Source organism: Lissotriton helveticus, chromosome 2_1 (genome assembly GCF_964261635.1).
Source record: "Lissotriton helveticus chromosome 2_1, aLisHel1.1, whole genome shotgun sequence".
NCBI classification, from domain to species: Eukaryota; Metazoa; Chordata; class Amphibia; order Caudata; family Salamandridae; genus Lissotriton; species Lissotriton helveticus.
Genome location: NC_136059.1, coordinates 1,504,963,663 through 1,504,989,593, shown reverse-complemented (window position 1 = coordinate 1,504,989,593; position 25,931 = coordinate 1,504,963,663). Strand labels below are relative to the sequence as shown.

At 41.8% G+C, this 25,931-nt stretch overlaps 1 protein-coding gene across 2 annotated transcripts in view; it reads left to right on the top strand.

Annotated features, from left to right (window-relative positions):
- The window catches only part of NAAA (N-acylethanolamine acid amidase), a 389,727-nt gene that overhangs the window by 313,482 nt on the left and 50,314 nt on the right, over positions 1 to 25,931 (top strand). Inside the window, exons 9-10 of one of the 2 annotated variants that reach the window (XM_078676390.1) lie at positions 405 to 433; positions 24,911 to 24,994. In XM_078676390.1, the coding sequence (XP_078532516.1) occupies positions 405 to 433; positions 24,911 to 24,986 (105 nt within the window). In that variant the 3' untranslated portion in view covers positions 24,987 to 24,994. The remainder of the gene's footprint in view (positions 1 to 404; positions 434 to 24,910; positions 24,995 to 25,931) is intronic. The other variant, XM_078676391.1, reaches the window with a different exon arrangement.

The window sequence follows — 25,931 nt, the reverse complement described above, 5'->3', positions numbered from 1 at the left end:
AAAGTTCGGAATGTTTGTTATTAAAGCAACAAGTCTGTTTGATTACAACTTGCTTAAAACATAAACGTATAACGGATGAGGCAGAAAAGAATGGTTGCAGCAAGAACATGCAAAATGTCACGGTGTTACAGCTATATTATAAGAAAAGAAATCACACAAGTACAAGACATTTTACTGTAAAGTAATCTAAAAAATGGCTATAAAGATATGTTTAAAAAAAAAAACACAAGGAGTATACATGTATCCACGCATTGTCTCATTCATATTATCTGAATCATTGAAAAATGTTTTAATTCCTGGTAACAAAATTCATTCTCCCGAGTTGCGGATTGTAAACTTGTGATCAGTGAAATGAAGCCTACGTTTTGAAACCACCTTCAGTTAACATATTTCTTTACCCACAGGTCTTGTCAGTATTTCCAGTTATGAACAAGTAAGTACACATATTGTCACTGTGGTGTTTACGTCTCCTCATGTTTGCTGTCTGCATTTGGGATACATGTTTTCTAGGTTTTCACAGCCCAGCTCCGTATGGGGAGCATTGCAGACCATCTTCCGTCTTTATTTCACCAGTAAGAAAATAGAGTGGCGCTTATCAATTTTAATCCATACTGCTCTTTTCAGCCACGCCGACAGGGTATACCATAGCCACCGCCTTATGTTGATGGAGTCACCCTGCCAAATAATGTCATTTAGCTGAGAATTGCCTGAGAAAAAGTAACACTCTCAGAGACAGCCATTTTTTTGTGATGAATGCAGGAATCCATATTTGGTAAAAGAAAAAAAAGCAATCGAGCTCATTAGAAATGTCCCCACTTAGCTGACATGTTAAGATTCTGCAGACAGTGCCAGTACTGGGCAGGAGGTCTCGTGCTTACAGGTAAGAAAGCTACTACCAGATTCAATGAAATCCTCATTAGTTCAGACGTTCATTCAAAACTTCAGAAGGCATTTGGGGAGTACAATTTTACAGAAGGTAAATTAGGAAATAGACCAGTCAACTGTACAGATAAAAATTAAAACTCAGTAAATCAAGCACAGATTGAAAATAACTTGATGCCCAAACTCTTCAAACTTGAAAGCAACTCCTGTTTTGAAAAGTCAAATAAGTGAAGGATTAGTCGATTTGGTGGTAAATTTTCACCAAAGAAATATGTGGTTGAATAGATACAAACTCTAATGATCTTGAAAAAATAGCCACTGGATTCAAGCTATCCTGGCTGATGAGGGGTGAAACTCCGAAACCGTTCCTAGGATGCTTGTTTCCTGTCCAGGGAGGACCTGGCTTGGCAGTGCGGACTGGACTGTTCCCATGAGGCACAGGGTCAAGACTGATTTGCATATGGCCAGGTCTAAACTGTGTCTTTTGCGTCATCACCCTAAGTACGCCTGATATGCCCAGACGTGGGTTCCGGGCTAACTGTGGCACTGGATTCAAGCTAAGTCTTTTTTGAGGGCAGAAGGAAGAGCGGTAGGTGTGAAGCAACTGTAACTTGCAAAGCTCTGCTTTAGAATGCTGGGTAATGTAGTCCCCTTTGTCACCACGCAGTGGAATTGAGATCTGAATAGAAGGACACCTCAGCGTGTTAGTAAACAAAGTAGCATTGCACAGTAGCACACACTAGCAGTAAGGAGTAAGATAACAGTTTGAAAATCAATATCAAATGATTGTAATCAAATTGATTATGGAATATCAGTTGGGGAATTAATGCTGTTCTCCAACCGGTGGTAAGTGCTGTTTTCTAAAATTCGCACTGCTTCACAGTTATGGTGAAAAAACAAACATGGGAACACTTTCTTCTTCTCAAAAGACAGTCTTTTGTTATTCTTGGTAACAGTACAATTGTTTACTGGCTTGCCAGCATGTGTTGTGACAGAGTTGCATTCTCAAGACGCAAAATATATGCACTACTATATCATCCCAAACATATTGCATACTTGAGTGCATCATAAATTAGTACAACCTAAGGTTATTTACCATTCTGTACTTGTTATTTACTATTTTAGTATACCATCCAGTTTAAACAAACATCTCCATTATTTTTACAATTGACCCACTAATAGAGTTAACCATCAAAGTGTTAATTATTTAGGTACTCAGCATCAGCTTAAAGTTTTTAAGCCTTCAATATTTAATAGTACTATGAGCAAAAGAAACCATTTTGATCACCTTATTATCTTTAATTCTTTCAAACTTATTGATTAGCCAGGGAGTCTGTACATGATTTGAAATCACAGTGTATGCTCACCAGCCAATTTGGAATAGTGAATTGCAAGTGTCTTTTTGTAGTTTACTTTAATCTCTTGAAAGTGAAGTATAACAGAGTTAGAAAATGACTATTAATATCTGCCACTATTTCAACAAAAATAAATCCCCACCCCATAGATATCTGTCAGAAGAGTAACGCCTGTTTTCTTCATGATTTAAATACTTCCTGGTATTTAGGCACCAAAATGATCATGTGTTATATTGACCCAGAAACGGATCCCCCATCATGGTACAGCATGTCAAATGATTATCGCTATTGGGTGTTCTCTTGGGTCCAGACTAGCTCTTGACTAACCGTTTAAGATTAAAAACCATCTAAATTCCTACTGAAAAAATGCCTATCTTTTGAGGAATAGTGTTTTTATATAGATTTATCTTAGACTATGCTGCACAATTACAGAGTCATGCACAGTTCCTTTTCTCAACGAACACTTGCTTTCAGCTGTTTTCGAGCTTTGTATGCAGTGTTTGAGATGGCAGTTTTGATCTTCAGAAGCTCTTCTACTGCGCTCTCCAAGAGGCCTCATAGGTTTGCATGTCAAGTCATTTTGTTCCCTCTTGACTAGAAGGACTGGTTAGAAGTATAAACTGGCTAATTTTGAGGGGAAATTCAGGTATCCCTACCACAAACAGATTCTCCTTATTGACGAACATGGACAGCTGTGATTTTCTTGTCCCCTCCCCCCCCCAGCCAGGTACCCCACACAGCAAACCTTCCGGAGTATAGAGGTTGCAACTCAGAAAATAACTGAATAGGGGAAGACATTGTAGAAACTGTAGTGCAGAGTTATAAAAATCCTCAGAGTGAACTATTTTCTAGTTACCCAAAGGAAATGCCGACCACAGTAAGTGACAATGATTACACACTCCTCTTGTGGAATATAGCTGGGTACAATAATAAAAAGAATAACATTAAATGGTATAAGAATGGTCAAACTTGCATATTATATGCATTCAAGAAACATTGGAGGTGGGTCCCATTTATTTAAAGGCTATCGTTCATTTCAAACCCCAGCCCTTCCATCTAGAATGGGTAGAGCTAAGGGGGGGTATTTTAACATTTATAGCTAATACTATTTGTGAGAAGTTGGCCTGGCATATGCTGTCCACTATTCTAGTGGGCACCTTGCACCAGTCCAAACAACCCTTATTGATGGTAGATTTAAAGACAAACTATATAGAAAGCTACCCAAGAGGTAGCTGTGCAGAGCAGCCTTCAGTCTAAGTCTTCAAAGGAATGTAAAGCTGCTTGTGTTACCAGTTATAATCTCTTGAATGACCGAATGAAAGTACACCACACAAGGTATATATCAAATATATATGTATTTATTCTAAACACAACCCCTCTGGACTCTTTATGAGGTCAGATGTAAAAGAACAATACAAGGAAAGATTAGCAAAGTCTTGAAGGAATGTAAAGCAGCTTGTTTTACCAGTCTATAATCTCATGAACGACCAAATGAAAGGAGAACCACACCAGGTGTATATATATAAAATATATGTATTTATTCTAAACACATCCCTCTAGTCTCTTTATGAGGCTAAGGTACATAAAGTAAACTTATTTAGCACACAGTAAATTAGCACAATATGTGATTAGCCCTAGGGGCGTCACAAACAATATACTACGAAAGTGGTATAAGAACCATGATTGACATAGATACAAGGCCTAGAGCCTTTAGAACTGCTGGGGCCACCAGGAACCACCCAAGGTAGTGACACAGGGGACCCACGGGGGACACGTGCAGTGTCTAAACACAGCCTTGAATCACTATTAACTTCTATGGGGAAAGTCGCGGTTGGAAAATTACAAAGGAAGGACACTTAGAAGAGGACTTGGAGCAAACCCCTTTGGAACTAGGCAGTTCTAGAGTGAATACCCACGGGAGCACCGGAGTACTCGAGTTACCTCACCCAGGGAAGCCGGGTGCATAGGTGTCTTTTGGTGTCGGGTTTCGTCGTCATTTTCAATGGCGAGCTGCTGAAAAGTGCTGCAGGCGACCAAGTTCGAAAGTGTCCGGGTGGATTGAAAATCTGAAGAACCTGAAAGCAGAGGGGACAGAGTCTGGGTCACTAGCCAGTGACCAGGAAGGCAATGAGAAGATGCCAACCAATGTCGGGTGCTTTCAGGTGAAGACGGTGAAGCTTGACTCTTCAGCCACGAGGACCAGGTGGTGTCGAGGACGATCGTGAGCTGGATTCAAGCTGTCCCACGAAGGATGTCGAGTGCTGCGGTGTCCGTTTCCGGATTGGACCCAACAAGCCTTGGCAACAGCAACCCACGCAGAAAGGAAAGATTGGCTTCGGTGCAGACAAGCAAAGTCTGAGGGACTCACCATTTGAAGGGGAGTCAGGGCACTTCTCGGAGCAACCAGGAAAGCCCTAGAAACAGAAGAGTTACCTTCATGGGGATCCACCAGTCGACGGACCTGGGATCGCGAAGAAGCCTCAAGCGGAAATGCTAGAAGCAGGCCCACGGAACACTCGTGGAGTGAAGGCCCACAATCTTCGGTGCAAATGGTGCTCGGGGCTAGGACTACAAGGCCCAATGCACAACTTCGGAAAAGCTCTGGAAGTTGATGCACTAGCAAATGTGCACGGTGTCCAGGGGTTCCGGTTCCACGTCACTCATGATGGCTGCGGGTCTCAGCTTTGCTGGGATCTTGTGTCGGACTCGGAGAAGTCTGGAAGTCTGGGTCCTGTGTCACAAATCCGTTGGGGTCCGGCGGGAGCCTTGGAAATGCAAACCGGCAAAATGCTTCTTTGGTGCCTGTTTGAACAGGGGAGTCACTCCTTGACCTCAAGGGAGATTCTTCCATCTTCTCATCGGAATAGAATGTTGAAGTTCCAAGATATATGTTGCAGAGTTTTGTCCAGGGTAATCTAAAGTCCTAAGGACTGGGTTCCTATACTTATACTACGTTTAAAGGTTGGACTTACTCTAGGGTCCCACCTGGGTGGGGGTGGTTACACCCCTTTCCCTTTGTCCAGTTTCGCACCAGAGCAGGGGCTAAGTGCCCCTGCAACCGGTTTGAACCGGGATATGCACAGGGACACCAACACTGTCTGAAAAGCATTCTATGAATGCACCCACCCTGCCCCAATACACTAGAGCCTGTCTGGGAGGTGGTTAAACCTTCCTGTGACTGGAAACCTATTGTCCAGGCCTCGCCTGCCGGAGTTTTGCCCAGCAGTAGGAGGTAAGATTTGTGACTGTGGCTCCAGCATCCATCTTGTGATGCCAGAGCTCTTTAAAATTATTACCGGTTAAGTAACTATGAAACATGTCTTCTCCCTCTAGAAGGGTGAAATTCTACCCCGCCTCCAGGACTGGCAAGGGGGTAAGATTCCAAAGTGTTTGACACCAAACACGCCACGTTTCCATGCAGCCATTCCAAAGTTAGCCTTTACCGCGAGGTTATAATGCACTTAAGAGTATATGGTCTGGCTGCATCACAGAGCAGCTACAGAGAAGTGATTCCGAAAGCTGCGGAGGGGTCCTGCTCATGCACGGGCACCCTCTCACACAAAACCAAGCACTCTGCCTTCAGGATTGATAAGGCCTGCCATAGGAGTAACTTATAGGCTTATATGTGTCAGTGCTATAAGGTAATTATAGGTAGCCTATATCTCAGTAAGTGGGGCATGCACCACCTTACCCAAGCTGCACTAGCAGACCTGTGGTGCCATTTTGGAAGGCTTCCCAGGGGTGGCATAATACATGCTTCAGCTCCTGGTAGACCTCTGGGGTAACAATGCCCTTAGTACCTAAGGTACCATATACTAGGGACTCACAAGGGTAACCCAGTAACCAATCTGGAGAGTACCTAATGTACATACAATCAATTTAGAGAGGAAGCAGCTAGGCTGGGGTCCTGGTTAACAGGGACCCAGCCAGACTAAAGTAAAAAAACAGTGAAACACCAGTAAAAAGTGGGGTAACCATAGTAAGCAGATCCTGCTCTCCTTCACTATTATGTTAAAAACTGTGACTTTCTTGAACAAGTCTCCACACTTCCATATCTTAGTGGCAAAGGGCCATAATGGGGGGAACTTAATGATAATAAGCTATTATAACAATAACTTTGAGAATCCAGTCTTGTTGTATAGCTCCTATATATCCCTATATCGTGTTAAGTTAGCATAGGTACGTTTGAGATTTAAACGCCATTTTTCCTTTCTTGCAACTTCTGCACACGACCCTTATTTGTTGACTTAGCTTTCAACCTAGTAGTTTGCCGTGGTGAATGTGAGAATAATATGTTATTGCTCTGATATCTGCTTTGTTTAATAAAACATGTCTGCACGGAGAGTGCTGAAGTTTCAGGAGCAACACGATATGGAATTGTTATGAGGTCTGATCTCCACGCCTTCATAGTCATAACACAAGTGCAGCCTTTGCCAACTTGGGCTTGAGGCGGGATTGATATTGCTTTGCACGAGAATTGTTAACACACTTGATGCGGTGCACATGCAGAGAGAGCTGGTGTATGCTGATGTGATTCCTTCATGCTAGGACACTAAGGTATGGGCCCGCCCTAAAACAACCCAAAGAGACCTTCTTAGATAATAATATAATATATGTGTTAGGGAGGGTGAGATATAAGTGTTGTTAACTCTTATTCATTACAGCATGTTAACATGCTGTCTCCATTCGCTTTTTATGTCTTAGTAACTATGCTGATAATTTTGCTACTGATAATAAGTATACTTGTATTATCAAAGATACTGCGCCTGAGAAGACGGCATTAGTAAATAAACATTTCAAATGCACATGTGTCTTCTTTACTCCATGTTCTGGTTTGTAATGATAATATAACGAAAGAGTGTTCATGAGTCCCACGTACCCTGAGGTACTGTAAGTTCATGTTCTGGTTTGTCTAAACATTGGGTGTTTGATATGTCCAATGAGACACTGTAGCTAGCCCGGTAAGGGGTGAGTTGGTTGCTAAGGTAAGTTTTGGGACATCCTAATTTGCCGAGGTTCCACTCCTCTGTGCACAGTTCTGTGTGAGTACAGAAACCCTGCAACATGGCGCCCAACGGTTTCGGTGGTCTTATATCATGACACTCGAGTAGTTTATCGTTCAAGCCTTAACCCCTTCACATCCGTTTCCGGAAAACGGGGTGTTGGTGAAACCTACCTATTTTTTCAAATAGGTCTTTATTCAAGCTTGATTCTTACTTAAACGGTTTCTTTGAATTACTACCCAGTTGTGCTACAAAGTATTCTTTGTGTTTTCTTGTTTCCAATTCTGTAATGGCGGCAGCGGTGGCTATTGCGCAGCATAGTCGCGTAGCGGTACGCAACCATCTTCAGACGTACCAGGTCCCAGTTGATGGGATGGCTGTGATTTTCGTGGTAAGTGCAGATCCGGCGTTTCCTTACGAGTTGTTTTACTCTTGGGTTACGTTTCCGGCTGTGGACGCTAATTCTGGTTTGTACCACTCCTACACCGCCTCGGATGTCCCGGCTGAATATACGCCTTACAGGGCATTGGAAATACCTATTGATCATTGGCAGCATCGAGTTTGGTTTGATGGCGCCCTCCCCCACTCTTTGTCCCGTGCGAGGTTGGGTCCACTCTCAATTCCAGGTACTAATTGGCCTGCGTTGGGTGGCTTTACCCCGCACCCGAATCACGGGGCTTGCACCCTGGCAGAAATTCGCAGGCTGCATGTAGTTTCCATTTCCGTGATTCGTGCTTTAGTGCAATACATCGGTCGACATCTTCCTGGTGGTCCCCAGGGGGGTGCGGCCGCTCCCATGGAACGAGGCGGAATGCGTCTCAATCCAGTGATGGTAAATTCGGTTTTTGGTGCGCGTCCTGTTGACAACGATGACTTCCCATTCTGGCTAGCAGAGAAGTTTGATCAACTGGAGGCGGTTTTTCCGAATTCTACTCCTGCTGATAAACATAGAATGTTGACGATTACTCTACCGAAGGATATTACTCCTGAACTTGCTGACTGTGACAGCTGGGGAAAAACATTTGCGGCAGTTTATACAAGGTGCTTCGGCACCCCGTCTATGACTGCCCTGCCTGAAATCGTTAGACGTGTTCAGAATGATCACGGTCCAGAGGCAGCGGTTGAATTGGGTATGCGCCTGTGTGGTTCTTTTGAGATTGTAAGTGATCTCATTCTCTCCAATGTTAAAGGAGATGCAGTTAACTTTCAGGTGTCGAATGCTTTGGCTGCTCTGCCCGATGCCGACAAACCCCGCCAGTTAGCAAAGATTGTGGTGGCCGCTTATAAAACGATTGGCCGCACAAGTAGAGGTCTGAAATATTTTCCAGTGAAGGAGAAAAAACAACCACAGGGGCAATCTGCAGTGACAGATGCCCAGCCAAAGTCCAAGAAACAAAATTGGCCTAAAAAACAGACACAGGGGAAGCAGACAATGCAGACTCAGGGTACTTTTCCTGCAATACAAGCTCCTGCGCCATCCGAAAAAGTTTATGATTTGCGCGACCGCGCGATGATTAAATCACCTGATCGTTTTCAGGGTTCTGATCAACGCTCTCCTCGTTCCTTTCAGGACACATCGGCCCCGAAGACCGGTGGAGGAGGAGGGGGTGGACGTGGACGTGGTGGCCAACAAGGACGTGGTCAGTCCCGCCAGACGGACGGCGCAGTGAAGCAGGAGGATTCTACGCCTAGGCGTCCGCAGTTTGCGAAAAAGAAAGTCGCAGCCTTAACAGCGCATCGATATGCCACAGATAGTGAGAACGCGGCTTCGGAATCTGACGTGGGCTCTGACCTTGCTGGACAGCGCGGCGGAGATAACCATAGTCAGAGAGGCGCTGCGTCCACTACTGAGGGTGACAGCGACTGATGTCTACGTTGTGATAGAAACAGCGGATACGAGACTTGCTCCCCCTGAAAGACTATATGAAATTGTCCTGTTAATTGAAGGTGACATACAGCGTACCGTTAAAGGTGTATTTTGGGAGAATCTGTCTTCTACATATGATATTTTACTTTCGGAGGCTGACTGGCCCCCACCTTTTGTGCTCGCGGCGCCGCGAGGGGAGGAGGTAATCCTACCCAGTTTCGCGAACACTGTCTCGAAAGAGCATGCGCAGCATTTTGCAGAAGAGTGGGCTCGGGCTCTCGCGCCGGCTCTGTACCGTAACCAATGTGGTTGGGATAAATTGTCGCCTTGCCACGAAATTCCGTTGCGGTCTCAGCCGCAGCCTCAACCTCAATATCCCATTCGGCGTGAAGCAAAATCTTCCGTCGCGGAAATCCTTGAACAATTGGAATATCAGGGAGTTATTGAAACGTGTGTGTCACCGATGAATAATCCCCTTTTTACTGTGAATAAACCTGACGGATCATATCGTTTGGTTTTGGATTACCGGCATTTAAACTCGCATTGCCGTAACTGTGCTGTACAGAATACCCACGGCTCTGCCCTAGTGGATAGTCTCGTGCGTAAGCGTTTCAAGACAACGCTTGACATATCCAATGGTTTTTATGCCCACAGATTGGACAGCTTTAGCTCCCAATGGACCAGTTTTACAAGGGCTGGAGTCCAAAAGCAATTCCGGCGTCTTCCAATGGGCTACAAGAATAGTCCTGGTGTATTTACCGCTCGAATTGTCTCTATTCTGGAGGCACTCGACCCTGATGCTTTTTCGTATGTGGATGACATATATCTCACAGACGACGATATTTGGGAGCATCTGTGTCGTGTAAATTCTCTTGTTTGCAACTTCGCAGACATGGGTTACAAATTCAACTTTGCAAAATCGCACATTGCTGAACATACAGTGTTGTTTTTGGGCTATGAGCTCAACAATGAAGGTAGAGGTTTGGCTCCTCACTTCTTGGAGAAGTGCGCACAATTACGCGCTCCAACAACACTGAAAAAATTACAGTCTTTACTGGGCTTTTTGAATTTCGGCAGAACTTACATTCCGGAATATGCCCAGCGTATCAAGCCTTTGTATGCTTTGATACAACCAACTTTCTCAAAATCATGCTGGCTGCCTGAGCATTCAGCCATTTTGCAATCCTTGCAGGCTGATCTGCTCGCTTCTAAATATTTACTGACTCGTGATAACCACACCAACCTGGTAATAAGAATAATTCCTGGGACGGTGGGTTTCACATACCTCACTTTTAATGAAGGTGACACAGTACCTATCGCTTACAAGTCTCACTTGTACACTTCGGCTGAAATGCGGTTTCCCACTGTGGAAAAAGTTTTAACTGCTGTGCAGATGGCAATTCTGAAAGAACGTGCTCTGTCACAGGGGAAACGCATGCTAGTGGTAACACCCTGTCCTCATTTGGAGGCAGTCACGAAAGCGAGTGTACCAAATTCAAAAGCTTTGCACCCTCGGTGGATTCAGTGGGCTGCGTCATTGTCATCCTCGGATGTCATGTTTATTTTTGACGCTTCCTTACGGTCGCAGGAGTACTTGCAGTATGAATTCGTTCATCCTGCTCCTCTGGCGATGCGACCTTTGGAGGACTTCCATTGCATCATTTACACTGATGGGTCGGCGCAGGTTGCGCATGGCTCTAAACATGCCTACGTTTCCGCATGCGCCATTGTGGTCGGTGCTATGTTGAATGATGAGTTCATATCCAGGGAGGTACACACGTTGCCCCTGGGCGATTGCACCGCACAATTGGCAGAGCTTCGTGCTCTATTACTAGCTTTGGAGTACGCGGATCCAAGTGTTACTACTCTAATTGTAAGTGATTCTTACTACTGTGTCCAGTCTTACAATGAAAACTTGTTCTTTTGGATTCAAAATGACTTTCATGATTCCAAGGGTAGCACAATAAAACATAAAATGATCTGGGTTCGAGTGGCAGAGCTTAAGGCTATGTTGCCACTCGTTTATGTGATTCATACTCTCGGTCATCAGCGCGTGGGAGTTCACGCTGTTGGCAACTCGCTTGCTGATGAAGCGGCGAAATCAGCAGTATCTACATACTTAGTTGCAGCTGTTACTAGGTCTAAAACCAAGATTGATAGCGACATCTTGGCAGCGATTGCTGCCTCTGAGAAGGGAAGTAAACATCCTTCGGGATTCCCTTCGAAGTATAAATACCACTTAAGTCACGAAAAGGTTCCTTTTGTGACAATTCCTGATGTTGGGGAACGGCTGATTCCCAACTCGGATCGCAGAACAGACTTGATTACAGCGGCTCATGAAGGTGTGGCGTCTGCGCATGCGGGCGTCTCAGCCACTGTAACGCAACTACAACAACGTTTCTGGTGGCGGGGACTGTACAAACAGACGCGTGATTATGTCCTTCTTTGTGACATATGCCAGCAGATTAAACCTTCAACTGCTACGCGTCCGCCTCAGACTCAGTTGTACATTTCTAATAAACCACTAGGCTGTGTTTATTTAGATCACTGCGGTCCATTTTCATCTGATACTGCGTATAAATACATCTTAGTAGCAGTTGACTCATGCACACGCTTTGTGTGGGTATGGCCACATCGCAGCGCTGATTCCCGGACTGTCATCAGAGATTTGCGTATCTTTATAGGGATTTTTGCCTGTGGTACCTTCCATTCGGATCAGGGTCCGGCTTTCGCCTCTAAGGCGTATAAGGATGCCATGACTTCGATGGGGGTCCAAGTCAAGTTTTCGTCACCCTACAGACCTGAGGGTAATAGTGTAGTTGAACGAATGAACCGTGATTTAAAGCAATCTTTGACAGCCCGAGTTATAGGCACTGGCAGAAACTGGCTGGCTCACCTCTATGGCGTGCAGCGTGCTCTTAATAATCTCCCTAGAAGGTCTCTGGGTGGGCGGACCCCATACGAAATGCTCTTTGGCATCAAGATGTTCGTCCCTGACCTTGACGGTCTAGACTCGGTGGTTCGCGCCACTTCCTTTGACGCAGATGAACATTGCAATGTTTTACAGAATCTACAAAAGACGAGAGACACTCTTGCAAAGGAACATTTGCCCTCCACATCGGATGATGCGTTGCAGATCCCGGTAGTTGGCTGGCTACCCCAAGTTGGAGAACTGGTTCGAGAGAAGATCGACAACAAGAAAGAGTTTGGTCCCTCATATCGAGCTCCGGTCCCAGTGCTTGGAGTGAAGGGCACAAGAACAGTCATTTTACCACCACTTCCAGGTCGTAAGGAAAACAGGTTTATTTCTATTGACAATGTCAAGATACACAGAGTGGCCGATTCTTCTTAGCATGACACCTGCTGTTTCCTGTCCTTCCATTGTGAGAAATTCAATTATGCCCACTGCTTCTAATAATGAACCTGAGGTGGCCATCGAATTACCTGCTGTTTTCTGTCCATTATTGAATAATTTACCAGGAACTAACCTTGATGAGACAGACTATACATACCCCACTGATTTGTCCATGCCTGACCTGCAAGCTCGTTTAGCCACGGAATCCAGATTTTCATTTGACTCTGCTTCCCTTGCCTCGAAAAAACCCTCTAAAATTGCAGTATATGCTAGCCTGTTTAAAAAACATTTTTTGATACCTCCTTGGATATACATTTGGCTGGTACTTTTTTCTGTTTACCTTTTTATGTCAATTGGTTTTGTGTTTTATTTTTTTCGGATTATGAATGGACACTATGTCGAGGAGAGAACTTGCATTACTCATTTGAATGGAACTTTGGCCCCACTTTCCTCTTCACATTCTACACACAGATTAAAAAGAGACTTGACTTTGGTTAACATCACAGCGTGGCCTGTTCTGGATGGAATCGCGTGGGATGCAGTTCGTTTTCAGATTCATGGCCCAACGGAAGTCGTTAATGTCCCTAATGTACTAAGAGTTAATATGGGGGATGTGGTGAAACAAAACATTCGTTCTGATGATTGGGATGTAAATGCTGTGGAAAGTTTGTTTTCTGATTTGAAATATTATGCTGCTTTTGATGCTGAGGATTTATATTTAGAATCTGCTAATTATGGTGAATTGTTCTGTTACCAACATTATGGCAATCACTTCTTACACAAGACATCTTCCCGAAGGGATGTGGTTAATTTTACTCAGTGGGAACATTGCCCAGCACCAACACAAGGGAGTTCAGAAACGTTTCTTAAAAAGTATACTTATTTCACTGACTTTAATCAGTCCAATCCCGAGTCCTTTTATTTTAAATTTCACAAACAGCCACTGTCCAAGGTTCGACTTACAAATACAAAATTGTTATATTCAAAGGCCTTCCTGGATCAATTAGTTACTGGAGGGTATGAGTTATGGAAGGATACCATAGACCTTAAATCAGTTTGGGGCTCAAGGGCCTGGCAGGTACAAGGCACTGAGGCTTTGCACCGTGCATGTCTCATCCCAAATCATATGTGGTTTTTAAATGAAACCATTTCCCAGACCACATGCTTTGGATTGGCTACATCTAAAAGGTTAAACACCCCGTCTTTCCCGGAGTTGGAGGAATATGAGAATTGGAGTAATTTTACTAAATTGTCCATTAGAGATATACAGGCTCTGCTTCTGAATTCCTCCTTTAACATTTCCAGTATGAATCCCAAGGGTTGGCTGCTTTGGCACCGTAGTGCTGATTCTTGCCAAAAGAGATTTTTAAATATAACTGACGGTTTTAAGGCTGTTAGATCTGATCCCCGTTTTGATTTGAGTCATACTGTCACCTCTTACTCTGTTGGCAAGTTGTGTCAAGCTTGGCTGAAACATTCAACTTTACCTGCGGTTAAGTATCACCTTTCCAAACTGAATGCAGACGTGGATTTGAATGATTTCATTAAGGGCCCTGCTAGTGGCAGGTCGAAACGTTGGTTATATGGTGTTTACAATGAAATTTGGAAACTCTCACAGATTGAGGCTGCTTCACGCCTTAGGGCTATTGATCAGGCAAATCTTGAGAAAGTTCTTGCAGTTGTTGACAATAGCATTAACGTGCTTGCCTCTAGAATTTACACATTAGATAATATTGTGTCGTCTGTTGTTGATATTGTACATGATGAAGTATCTGTATTATACCATGGTCAGAATCAATTACGTTCGATCATGCAGTTTGCATGGACACTTCAGACTCTGAAAATGGGTAAAGTTCCCTGGGGATACATGAATGTTTCTTCTTTATTTGCACCGTTTAATTTGACAGACAAACAACGCTTGCTTTCAATGCGTGATGCTTCCTTTTCTATGCTCCATATTGAAAGGTTGGAATCTTTACCTTTTTCTGTGGCAGAGACCACTGCTGCTACGTGGCTTATCCACGGTTTAATAACGCTGCCTTTTGCTTTATATAAGTTTTCAAATTGTATGAAGTATGTGCCGATAGGTCGTTTTGAACCCTTAGGTAGCGGTTTTCTTCATGAAGTCTGGTCACTCCCATACACATACAGATGTTTCAAGGATGAACAAGAGGTTTATCTAACAGGGGATGAGTGTACTGAGACGCCAGATCATTCTTTAATGTGCAGACACATACAGTTACACGGTTCATGTAACAAGGACCGACCGAATATGGCTTGCGTTTTACAGGGCACGCCAGTTCCTGCTATCATCCCCACGTTTAAATTGTTAGAGAATGGTAGTTATTTAATGCTCAATAATGAAAACTGCTGTGGTTTAATTAAAGGTATAGCTTTCATAGTAACGGTTAGTGAGCGAGTTATTTGCTGCAGAAATGTTCTTTATCCTCCCACACGTGAACATAGGGAGTCTTCCATTTGGCCACAGATACCGACCTTGGGAGCAGAATTCAGCGGCATGGCTAGAATAAGAGCTCTATTGTCCCAGAAAGAGGTGGCCTTGAGCTCGGCCCGTGAAACTTTCGTGCTTCACATTGCTAACACCCGTACGGAGGTTCAGGCTCTTTTAAACACTGATTTGCCTTTGCATTTCGGAGCCATGGTCCGTTCTATCTTTAACGCATCCTCCACAACGGGCCTAGCACATTTTTTTAAAGTTGTTAGCGGTGGTCTCGTGACTTCCTTTGAGAAGATTTTTGGAGTCATCCCTGCCTTCTTCCATTCTATTTTTTCTTCCTTATTTGGAGGGTTCCCGTTTTTGCTTGCATTAGCGGCTGGCGCATTGGTGGTTTTCTGCCTTTTTAAATATGGATGCCCTTCCTGTGCAAGACCACGCACAGCTACTACTGACGCGGTTTCGCAACCGCATGCTTGATTACTATGGCACACTGCCGTTAGCGACTCTAAGCACGGCGTTTGGATTATCTTTTCGGTTCTCCTATTTCACCTGTGTCCAGCCTGTATTTCGCTGCCTGACCTGTGATTTCCTTTGGGCCATTGATTTGTGTCTCTGCGGACCAATATCTGCTGACGTCGATTTTGATCAACTGATGAGTCCTATCATTGCTCACGAGTTGGTTTGTTCTGACGAAAGGATTATGGCCTTGGCGGTGGCACATGGACTAATGGGTCCCTGGGATGTGTTGTCGGCAGCGCAAAGTTTCTTGGAACGAAGTTTTCTTGAAAACCCACCGAGCTGTCCTCTGATGGTTATAGAGGATCCGGTGCTGGAAGATCACGTATGTTCCTTTCATCTTTTAAATTGGATGGCTGAACTGTTTTCGGATGAGGACAGTGACTTTCTCCTGGAGGCTGTTGCAGCTTACTTTTCATATACAGTCTTATCATAGACACTGCCTCAAATTGGCATGCTGATTGATGGCATTTCCTTGATTTTCTTGACTTTTGGTCGAGACATTTTATTTTTTGCTTGCCTATTGGCTTGAGCCACAGTATACTTGTGGGCTATTTTTTAGCATTAGTTTTTATAAATTGAATTTTTATTCATGCTCGTTTATAATTGGATTCTGCTCTCATGTGATGGCACTTCTGTTATCTTATTTAGTCCGTTCTCGGATCATGGGGGGGTGTTGTATAGCTCCTATATATCCCTATATCGTGTTAAGTTAGCATAGGTACGTTTGAGATTTAAACGCCATTTTTCCTTTCTTGCAACTTCTGCACACGACCCTTATTTGTTGACTTAGCTTTCAACCTAGTAGTTTGCCGTGGTGAATGTGAGAATAATATGTTATTGCTCTGATATCTGCTTTGTTTAATAAAACATGTCTGCACGGAGAGTGCTGAAGTTTCAGGAGCAACACGATATGGAATTGTTATGAGGTCTGATCTCCACGCCTTCATAGTCATAACACAAGTGCAGCCTTTGCCAACTTGGGCTTGAGGCGGGATTGATATTGCTTTGCACGAGAATTGTTAACACACTTGATGCGGTGCACATGCAGAGAGAGCTGGTGTATGCTGATGTGATTCCTTCATGCTAGGACACTAAGGTATGGGCCCGCCCTAAAACAACCCAAAGAGACCTTCTTAGATAATAATATAATATATGTGTTAGGGAGGGTGAGATATAAGTGTTGTTAACTCTTATTCATTACAGCATGTTAACATGCTGTCTCCATTCGCTTTTTATGTCTTAGTAACTATGCTGATAATTTTGCTACTGATAATAAGTATACTTGTATTATCAAAGATACTGCGCCTGAGAAGACGGCATTAGTAAATAAACATTTCAAATGCACATGTGTCTTCTTTACTCCATGTTCTGGTTTGTAATGATAATATAACGAAAGAGTGTTCATGAGTCCCACGTACCCTGAGGTACTGTAAGTTCATGTTCTGGTTTGTCTAAACATTGGGTGTTTGATATGTCCAATGAGACACTGTAGCTAGCCCGGTAAGGGGTGAGTTGGTTGCTAAGGTAAGTTTTGGGACATCCTAATTTGCCGAGGTTCCACTCCTCTGTGCACAGTTCTGTGTGAGTACAGAAACCCTGCAACAGTCTCAGTGGTAGAATACCGAGGGAGGACAATGGAGTATTGAATTTATCACCAACCTAAACCGTTACAACTTATTTGGGTGGGTGACTTTAATGTAAATAGATGTCAGAGAGCTGATACCCGGTTATGTGGGGAAACAGATCATAATGGGGATTTATTCAGCCATTTTAGCCACACAACTTATGGAAATGCTCTAAACAATTTATTGATGTCTTGGCAGCTAGAAATTAGAAATGAAATAAACCTAATCACTGGACAAATGGATCCCACTTTTTATACGACGGGGTCCTGTCGACTATTGACTATATATTCACCTCTGATGATTTTCGAAGTAATCCTAATATGGCAAAGGTTAAGATGACAGAGCTTAGTGTTCATGCTCTAATTGTATATACTTTCCCATGGAGAGTTTCTAAGAAAATGTGTGCTACATTTGCCCCAAAACCTATCCTTGAGAATGAATAATGGATATATTTTAAGATGGGTGAAAGTTGAGGTAAATACTCTACTCACCATAACCACTAACTATAGCAATGTTTTCTTATGTTTAGACCCTCAGACTAAAGACCAACAGATAATCAAAGCATTCGGAAAGATCTTAGACAGCACAAGACTTCAGTTAACTCCCCCAGCGTCCCAAAAAAACACCCTTCAAACCGATGGTTTGAGAAGTATTGTTCTCAAGCTTCAACTAATCTTTGTAAGGCATTAAAAATGAAGCCTAGAAATAAAGATCTTATTAGAAACCTCAGGGCTGTATATTAAACAGCTAGGGAAAAAAGAAAGAAGCAGCAAAGAGCAGACGCTTGGGAGAAGCTAAGACAAGCTTCAAACAGCAGTGACAGTAAAGCATTCTGGAAAGTGATGACTTCCCCCTTCTTACAGGAGGAGGGTGGGCCATCATTGGACCTACATGTAGATGAGGAAACATGGATAAGCGCCTTTCAGAATATCTTTCAAAACAGAGAAAACATTAACTTGGATGCTGCAGATGTAGTCAAAAGTGATACTTCCCTTTTGGCATTTAAATTTGAAGAAATCAAGCTTGCCCTCTCACAGTCTTCTACTCTGAAGGCTGCTGGCCCAGATGTGGTCTCGGTGGATATTTTCCTTGCAAATAAACCACTGTGGGCACCCCTGCTGACCATAGTTTTTATGCTATAATTAAATTAGGCCTATTGTCTTCCTGTAAGCAATCATTATTAATCCTGGTCTATAAGAAGGGGATGGATCAAACCCAGCTAATTATCGCCCTGTCGCCCTAATTGATAGTTCTGCAAAACTAATGGACAGACTATTACCTAATAAACTGGAAGAATGGGTGGCGGAAAACATCATCCTCGCTGAAGTGCAATATGGCTTTAGGAAGGGTAGCGGGATGCTGGGTCAGTGTCTTAACTTACCTCTAGTAGCAGCTAAATATTCCGTAGAAAAGAAAGGCCAACTTTACATGGCCTTCATGGATCTATCAGCGGCTTTTAACTGCGTGGCCCACAGTAAATTGTGGTCCATCATGGAGGCTATGGGAGTGGACACAGCAATAATTACATTTATAGGACATTTATATGCAGAGGCAGCGGCGATGGTCCGCTATGGGAAGCAAGGGGAATGCCAAGCCCTTTAAAATCAAAAAAGGTGTAAGACAGGTTTGCGTTCTTGGCCCTTTCCTATTTTCACTGTACACCAATCAGTTAAATTAGGTTTTGATTGAAAAATGTAAAGACATCCCTTTTGCTTCTTCGGCACCTCTTTCCATTCTGCTATACGCAGATGATGCGGTACTGTTGGCCAGAACTCCGATGACCCTACGCAATATCATAGCAAATTATTCAGCCTTTATGGCGGATTTCGGTCTATATGTTAACAAAACAAAGTCCTTTGTCATAGCGGTGGGTGGTGATAATAAAAGAACAATGAGGGTCCACATAGATGGAAGAAACATTGTACGTTTTCAGGTGTTCTCTTTGACTCCAAATTAGAATAGAAAGAGATGGTGTTAAATAGAGCGAATCACATGTCTAAAAGTATAAACGCAGTTTTTACGTTTGCAAAAAATCTAGGCAATTAACCAATGCAGGATATGGTTAAAATGTATCTAGCAGAAAACATTTCTGTAGCTACATATGGGGCAGCAATTTGGGGTACAGCACAAGTCGAGCTTTTACAAAGCATAGAAGATAAGTTTGCCAAAAGGCTATTGTCCATCCCTGGTTGGTATGTGTTCCAACTTAATTGCTCTTAAAGAAATAGGTTTGCCCTACATTAGTGATACCATCAAAATGACCCCATTATTACTATGCCTATTGACATGGAAAAGAAAACGAGTTCAACTAAATCAGTTTATTATAAAAGTTATCATGAAGCTTCATCATGCCTTAATTATTCCCTGGCTACTTTATGTTAGACTCTCATCTCTCTGGGTTTGGAGGTTGTGAACCCTACCCTCAATCTAGACTGAAAGAACTTTTTATAGCCAAAAGTACACAAGACAGATGGGAAAGTAATAAAGTAAAATGTACAGTAATGACATAGCATGCCCTGCCCTCTGTGTGGTTTGGGCCTTCCTCCTAGCTTTCCCTTGTAGAGAACTCACAGCACTGATACATATTGATAAGATTTTGTTTAAATTATATCCCTCTAATGCTGGGATATCCTTCACATGCATACTCATTAAACTATATTTCTAGATGTCTTTGTGATGCCACATCAAAACAAAAAATCTATTTCACACATTTTATTTTTTTGCTCTCTATATGAGGCAGAGAGGAAATCATTTATTGGTCCATTACTGCGAAAATTTAGTCTGCAAAGCCCTACTATAGGACTTTCAGTCCTCCAACAACTAGAAACTCCATCTGTATGTTTTATGACCGTGTTATTTTTAAGGCTGCTGTTAAACCAGTTGGGCTGCCACTCTAACAATAGGTTAACGAGGTGCACATATAGTTAACTAACAGCTTACGTGCTAGGTGAACTGATGGTTGGATGTGGTTACCTATATACAGCATTTATATAGCACATATTTCTTATATATAATGACAAATATAGGCTACCTATTTTAAGTGCAAGACATTAAATTATATGTACTTTTATGCTTTCTTAATGCAAAATAAAGTTATTGATTGATTGATTAATTGATTAATTGATTGAGTGATTGATTGACTGGCAGGTACTAGCTCTGTTCATTAAATTACTGGAAAGGTGGAATCATGCAATCAGCCATCCTGTTTGAGCCCAGCAGTGAGCTGAACACCCCACTGTTTCTCTGACCATGGAAACCTCATTCCATTCATGGAAGCCATATTCAGTCAAGAGGGAATTCCAACTAACAGCAACGTTTTTCAACAGACTTAAAGAGGTTCATGCTCTTGTTTGACAGCATGCCATTTTATAGGTACATCAATATTTTAGATTGGTGGGATTTCCTGTCCCATCAACTTACAAATAGTAAACTTTTCTACCTGTTGCATTTACACACTTTTGTGTGGGTCTCTTGAAATCAAATGTGACATGCCAGAATACCCATCCTGCACATCTTCTCCATCCAAGATGGCTACCAAGTTGCTATTTTGAAAAAGATCCTAGTCCTTCCTGTTTCCCCCGTGAAACGACCTGAGCTCGAGTGGCAGAGGGTGATGAGGCCAATCTGAGCGTGAGCTCCATTGCTTAATGTGCATGTAGGGATGAGCTGGATGCAAACAGTTATTGTAAACTGCCTCTTGTGACGTATTGTTCTCTGTGATCAATGACACAGATCTTTAATGCTTTTTACAGGTAACCAGTTAACATAGGAAAGTAACAGTTAACATAGAAAAGCAAGTCTTTCTTACAACACCAATGGTTATTTTGAAATCAGTTTGCAAAACACACAGTCCAGTTTATTTATTTAGGCATTTTTAACTCAATTACCAGTTCATTATGCAGAAAAGCAGTCAACACTAAAAACAAAGATCGGTAAAAATCATGTAAGGAGGCAAGACCAGTTTGATACTTGCAGGTTGAAGAGAGGGAGACTGTGGGGAGGAAAAAGAAAGGAAACAGCAATCAAGGTTTCTATGATGCAGTAGGATTCTGGTGGGCTCCTTACAACAAGTACTCTAAAGAAATATGTCCTCAGGCTTTTATAGAGGCCATGGTGAAGGAAAAATATCTGATTCCTTTAGGTAGTGTGTTGAGCAATCTACAGACAATGCACAAGAATTCTTGTTTTGCAGTTTGGAGCTTAAAGCTCATGGCGCCTCAGGAATTGGGTGGGACAACTTTTCTTGGCCTTGACCTGCTTGCAGGAGTTAGTTTCTCATGTAGGTCAATTACCTTAACACAGTTTAATGGGTTCTTGAATGCCTTAAAGCAGATTCTAGCGCAGTCTCTTTAGCAGTGTGTGATTTGATATTTCTCGGCTCCCTCTACTGTTTTAGACGGCTAGCTTTGTCCTAGACAAGTCTTCTGCAAATGTGATGCCTCAGTCTAGGTGTGATATATTTGTTGCTCGAATCACATGACAGAATTCTTCAAAAGGCATTTACTTATGAAATTGAGAAATATTGGTATTTTAGGTTTTAAACACTTTTGCACAGCAAACAATAGATTTATTGTAATAACGTTTTGTATATTAGGATGGACGTAATGAGCAAATTAGAAGTACTGTATTAGAGTTGCACTTTAAAACATTGTACCTTACTTGTTTGTTGTATTTATTGAGCTAACCTACTATTGAGTTATAATGCAAATGAATTGCTTTTGTATTTAAACCTTTTCTGTGTATGGCACCTTAGAGTACTCGTGTAAGTCTATTGGTTTTATCTTGTACTCAGATCTCAGTGTACTGTATATTGTATGCATCGATTTTAAAAATGTTTTTATTGTTTTTATGTGGACCTCTTCGAGTTCCAAATTTATAATGAATAAATATTGTAATCAATATTATTTCTCGGCTCCCTCTACTGTGTTAGAGGGCTAACATTGTCCTAGCCAAGCCCTCTGGAATTGTGATGCCTCAGTCCAGGTGTGATGTATTGTTAACTCGGATCACATGACAAAAGCCTTCCTGAGCAATTACAGCCTTCCTGAGCAATTACAGCTTTAATGTTATGCAACAAATGGAGCTGGTAAATAGCCGTTTTGTAACTTATTCCTCTTGTGATTGGATAACTAAGTTGCTATCAATGTAAAGATTAAGGATGTGTCTGCCGGAACCGGCTTGAGATAGATACCCAGGCATTTGTAGCTTTTCAGCAGCCAACACTGCATGTTTTTGATGTTTCTGTTGCTTACATACTTCAATTGTGTCTGGATTTAGCTTGTATTAGAGTTATGACTTCCACATTTCAAGATTGCTTATGACACAGCAATGTTTGTTATGTCGTTTCGGGACTACACATTGAGTTAAAGTTGAGTGGTGTATTGTTACAGATAGACGTTCATCAGTTGTTTCCAGCCAGTAAAAAGGTCCCAGTGGCTCCACTTAAATATTAATGCTCTGCAGGGAAAATGTGTGCCCCCCAACCCTGCCCTTCCACTACCAAAAAGGGAGGTATAATGCTTTAGTTATTAAAAACTTCCCTTGAGGTTCAGATTTTCACCACACAAGTGGTTTCATGACAAGAAACTCCTTATTATGACTGCTGGTACCACCAAGGTAGAAAGGACATGAAGATCATGGTTGAACTCTGCTCTTGCTGACTTCTAGTACCATTTAACAAGAAGTGTAGAAGGCATTGATGGCACAGAGACCCATTCCTCCATTGCAGCGCCTTTGTGAAAACATCCACTTAGCTGATCCATAAAGATCCCTCTTCTATTTACCTCTATAAACTGCAGAGGGAGACATGTCAATGATACTGTTAACCTGCATAGATTTCCTACACAGAACAGAGTCCAAAATCAGTTTAATTGTAGAGCATGAAAAAAGCTGATCACTCCTCTGAAAGGATATTCTTCCTCAATTATTCGACAGCACTAACACTTTAACTCTCTGTTTGACCTTACAGAAGAGGAAAGAAATATGTCATTCTGCAGAGGAAATAAGAAATCCAATAGGAAACTAAATAAGGACATTAGAATTCAGAAAAAGAAAAGTAAAATCCCTAAATTGCCTCATCAGTAATATTCAATCATTTGTTTCTTTGTTGGACTACTAGAAAGATCCCTGCTACATGTATTTGCTGGCCCAGTAATATAATTTTGTCTGTGATTCTAATATTGTTTTGATTGCTATGGCATTTAGTTATGTTAAACTGGAAACATGTATGTTTGCCTTAGCAATGTTAATTATGTTGACATGTACGCTGACTACGTCATTACCTTTTCAGCTAAAGAATCATGTACCATTTTGTGCAAGCATACCATGGTGTTTACAATCATCCATTATTGTTTGTGAAAATTCTTTAAAAGATTTTGAGAGGAAGTAAACCCATCGACTTTGTCTCAGTAACCTTGATATTACAAAGGAATCTACTATACTGCTTTATTCAAAGTTTTTGCTTAGAACATTTATAGATAGTTTGTTACATATGGCAACACTAACCTGGACACTGCCCATTGGATTGTATCACACATTTTATACTAGCGTGCTTTTGGGTTAAGCTTCTCCTGCTTCAGTGTCCCATGTTTATGTTGCTGAAGACAAGGAAGCTTTAGAGTCTTTCACAGGATGAATTTGGAGTAATGCAGAAAAGTGATTTGGGCTAGGCCCCATGGTATCTGCAAACATAACGCACGTGCTGCTTATTGCAGAATGAGCTGATAGTGTTCTCAGTCCATGCTGAAGAACATCTACCTCTAGCTCTATTCTAGATGTCATGGACGCCCTCAAAGGGAGTGACTAGGGTTTAGAAAACATCTTAGTATCTGCCAAACACATTCTCTATCCCATATGCTGTGAAACTGCTTCAAAATATCCATATGTATGATGCTGATCACTGAGCACAATTCACTATTTAATGAGGGCAAAAGTCCAAGTGTCATTGCTAAACTCCAAAGACCTTGTTCCACAAATGCATAGTATTTACCAGCAGTCAGGTTCTAAAACAGTTCAGATCAATGACCGCCAGTCCGGAGTTGTTGAAATACATGCACAGAGACAAAGCAGAGCCTTGGATAACATTCACCCACATTACTTCAAAAGTGAGGAAGCATAAATTTGGCACCAGTAAATTGCACTTTCTTTGTCGGTAATAAAACTTTGTGGGTTAAATTTGTTTTCTGCCATTTTTCCATTTGCACCCCTTCATCCTCCGTTTATTCATGCTTTTTCATACATATTGTGTATCTGAGCATGCATTTCTTATGCTACTCTGTAAATGTTACTAATGAAAGTATTAATAGAGAAATCCTACCATGCGTGCAAAGGAAGGCTATGGGACAATGGAGTGCAGTTAAAATACTGAACTAAGAAACTGCACATACTGCAATCCCCTGTCCTTTAAATAACCCACCGTCCACCTCTTCTTTGCTGCAGCTTGTCACATAGCATGTTTGTATGGCAAGGGTAAGGGACCAAAACTATAGGGTCTAACTGATATGCAGGGCTGGATTTCTATGACCGAATAGACTGCACATGTGTACGCACAGGTCACTTTTTTAATGCAGAAAGATGCCCCATTTTTTATGAAAGAGGGAACACACAGGAAACTAAACTTATATTGTCCAATGACATTTCCTGTCTTGTTTATAACAAATTCTATGAGGATAATAAAACAAGTTGACAAATAACAGGGTTGAAGCATTAAGCACACCAGAACCACGATTCAAGTTGAATTGGGAGTGGTACTGTTTCATATGGCACTACTGGCTCTAGTGATTAAGAGTGCATGAGCGTCTTTGTTCTTGTTTCATCCTATGACACATAATGTATTATTTGTTTTTAGTACGACCATTTATACAACCGTTATGAGTGCTGCATTCCCAGACCAGTACAGAACTCAGATAAGGACTAATGTGTAAGTGATAAAGTAAGTAATAATTTAACACTTCCAGTTGTCCTTTGAGTCTTGCCTTTATTTTCAGTCTTCTTTTTTTGTCTCTTCTTCCCTCTTTCTCTAGCCAACTTTGGTTGTTGTATGGAAAATATTTGTTATGGATGCTTCAGATATTGCTAAACATGTGCTTGTCCTAGGGCTTTTATAGTTTGTAATGCTATTTTCTTTGAAATCCTTTGTCATTTAAAGAAACATTTTTTGTATTGTTTTGTGTAATGTCAGGTGATTGAGGAACCTAATTAAAAGACATAAGTTGTTGTCACGTTCAAGTAGATTGAATGCCAGTGTTGCCTTATTACAAACACATTGTTCTGACGGTAGATCTTTAACGGGTGACAGGTTATTTTTGGTTTTATTATCTTTGGATTCGAATGTCTGAGGGTAATTAAATCTGGATAACAAAAACACCCCAAGTAAAAAAAAACGAGCAGCGAAAAGGAGTGTAAGGAAACAGTAAATAAAAAGGATTAAGCTTAAAGGATTTAGGGGTGGTTATTAATTAAGAAGAGGAGGAGGGTTACAGAGGAGCACCCCGTAAAAAATATTACATGAACAAATAGCATACAAGCATTATAAAAAAAAGTTGAAAAAATCTTGAAAATAGCAGAAAACTGGCAAACATGCTAAAATTAAAACAAACATTGACTGGAACTGATAATATTCATTCATTGTAAATGTTGAGAAAGATTTACATAGGAACCTGTAATTAATTACCTCCAGATTAATCACACAGGGTTAACTGAAGGCTTGGTTTAGAGTTTGGCAGATGAATTACATAACACACATCTCAGTCGCCTTATTAAATGTGCACCAAATCCTATGATACGTATATTAAGGCACACAGGATATTTGTGATAGAATACCCTTCTGCCAAACTCTAAATCCTGATCTAAATAATTAATGGTCTCGA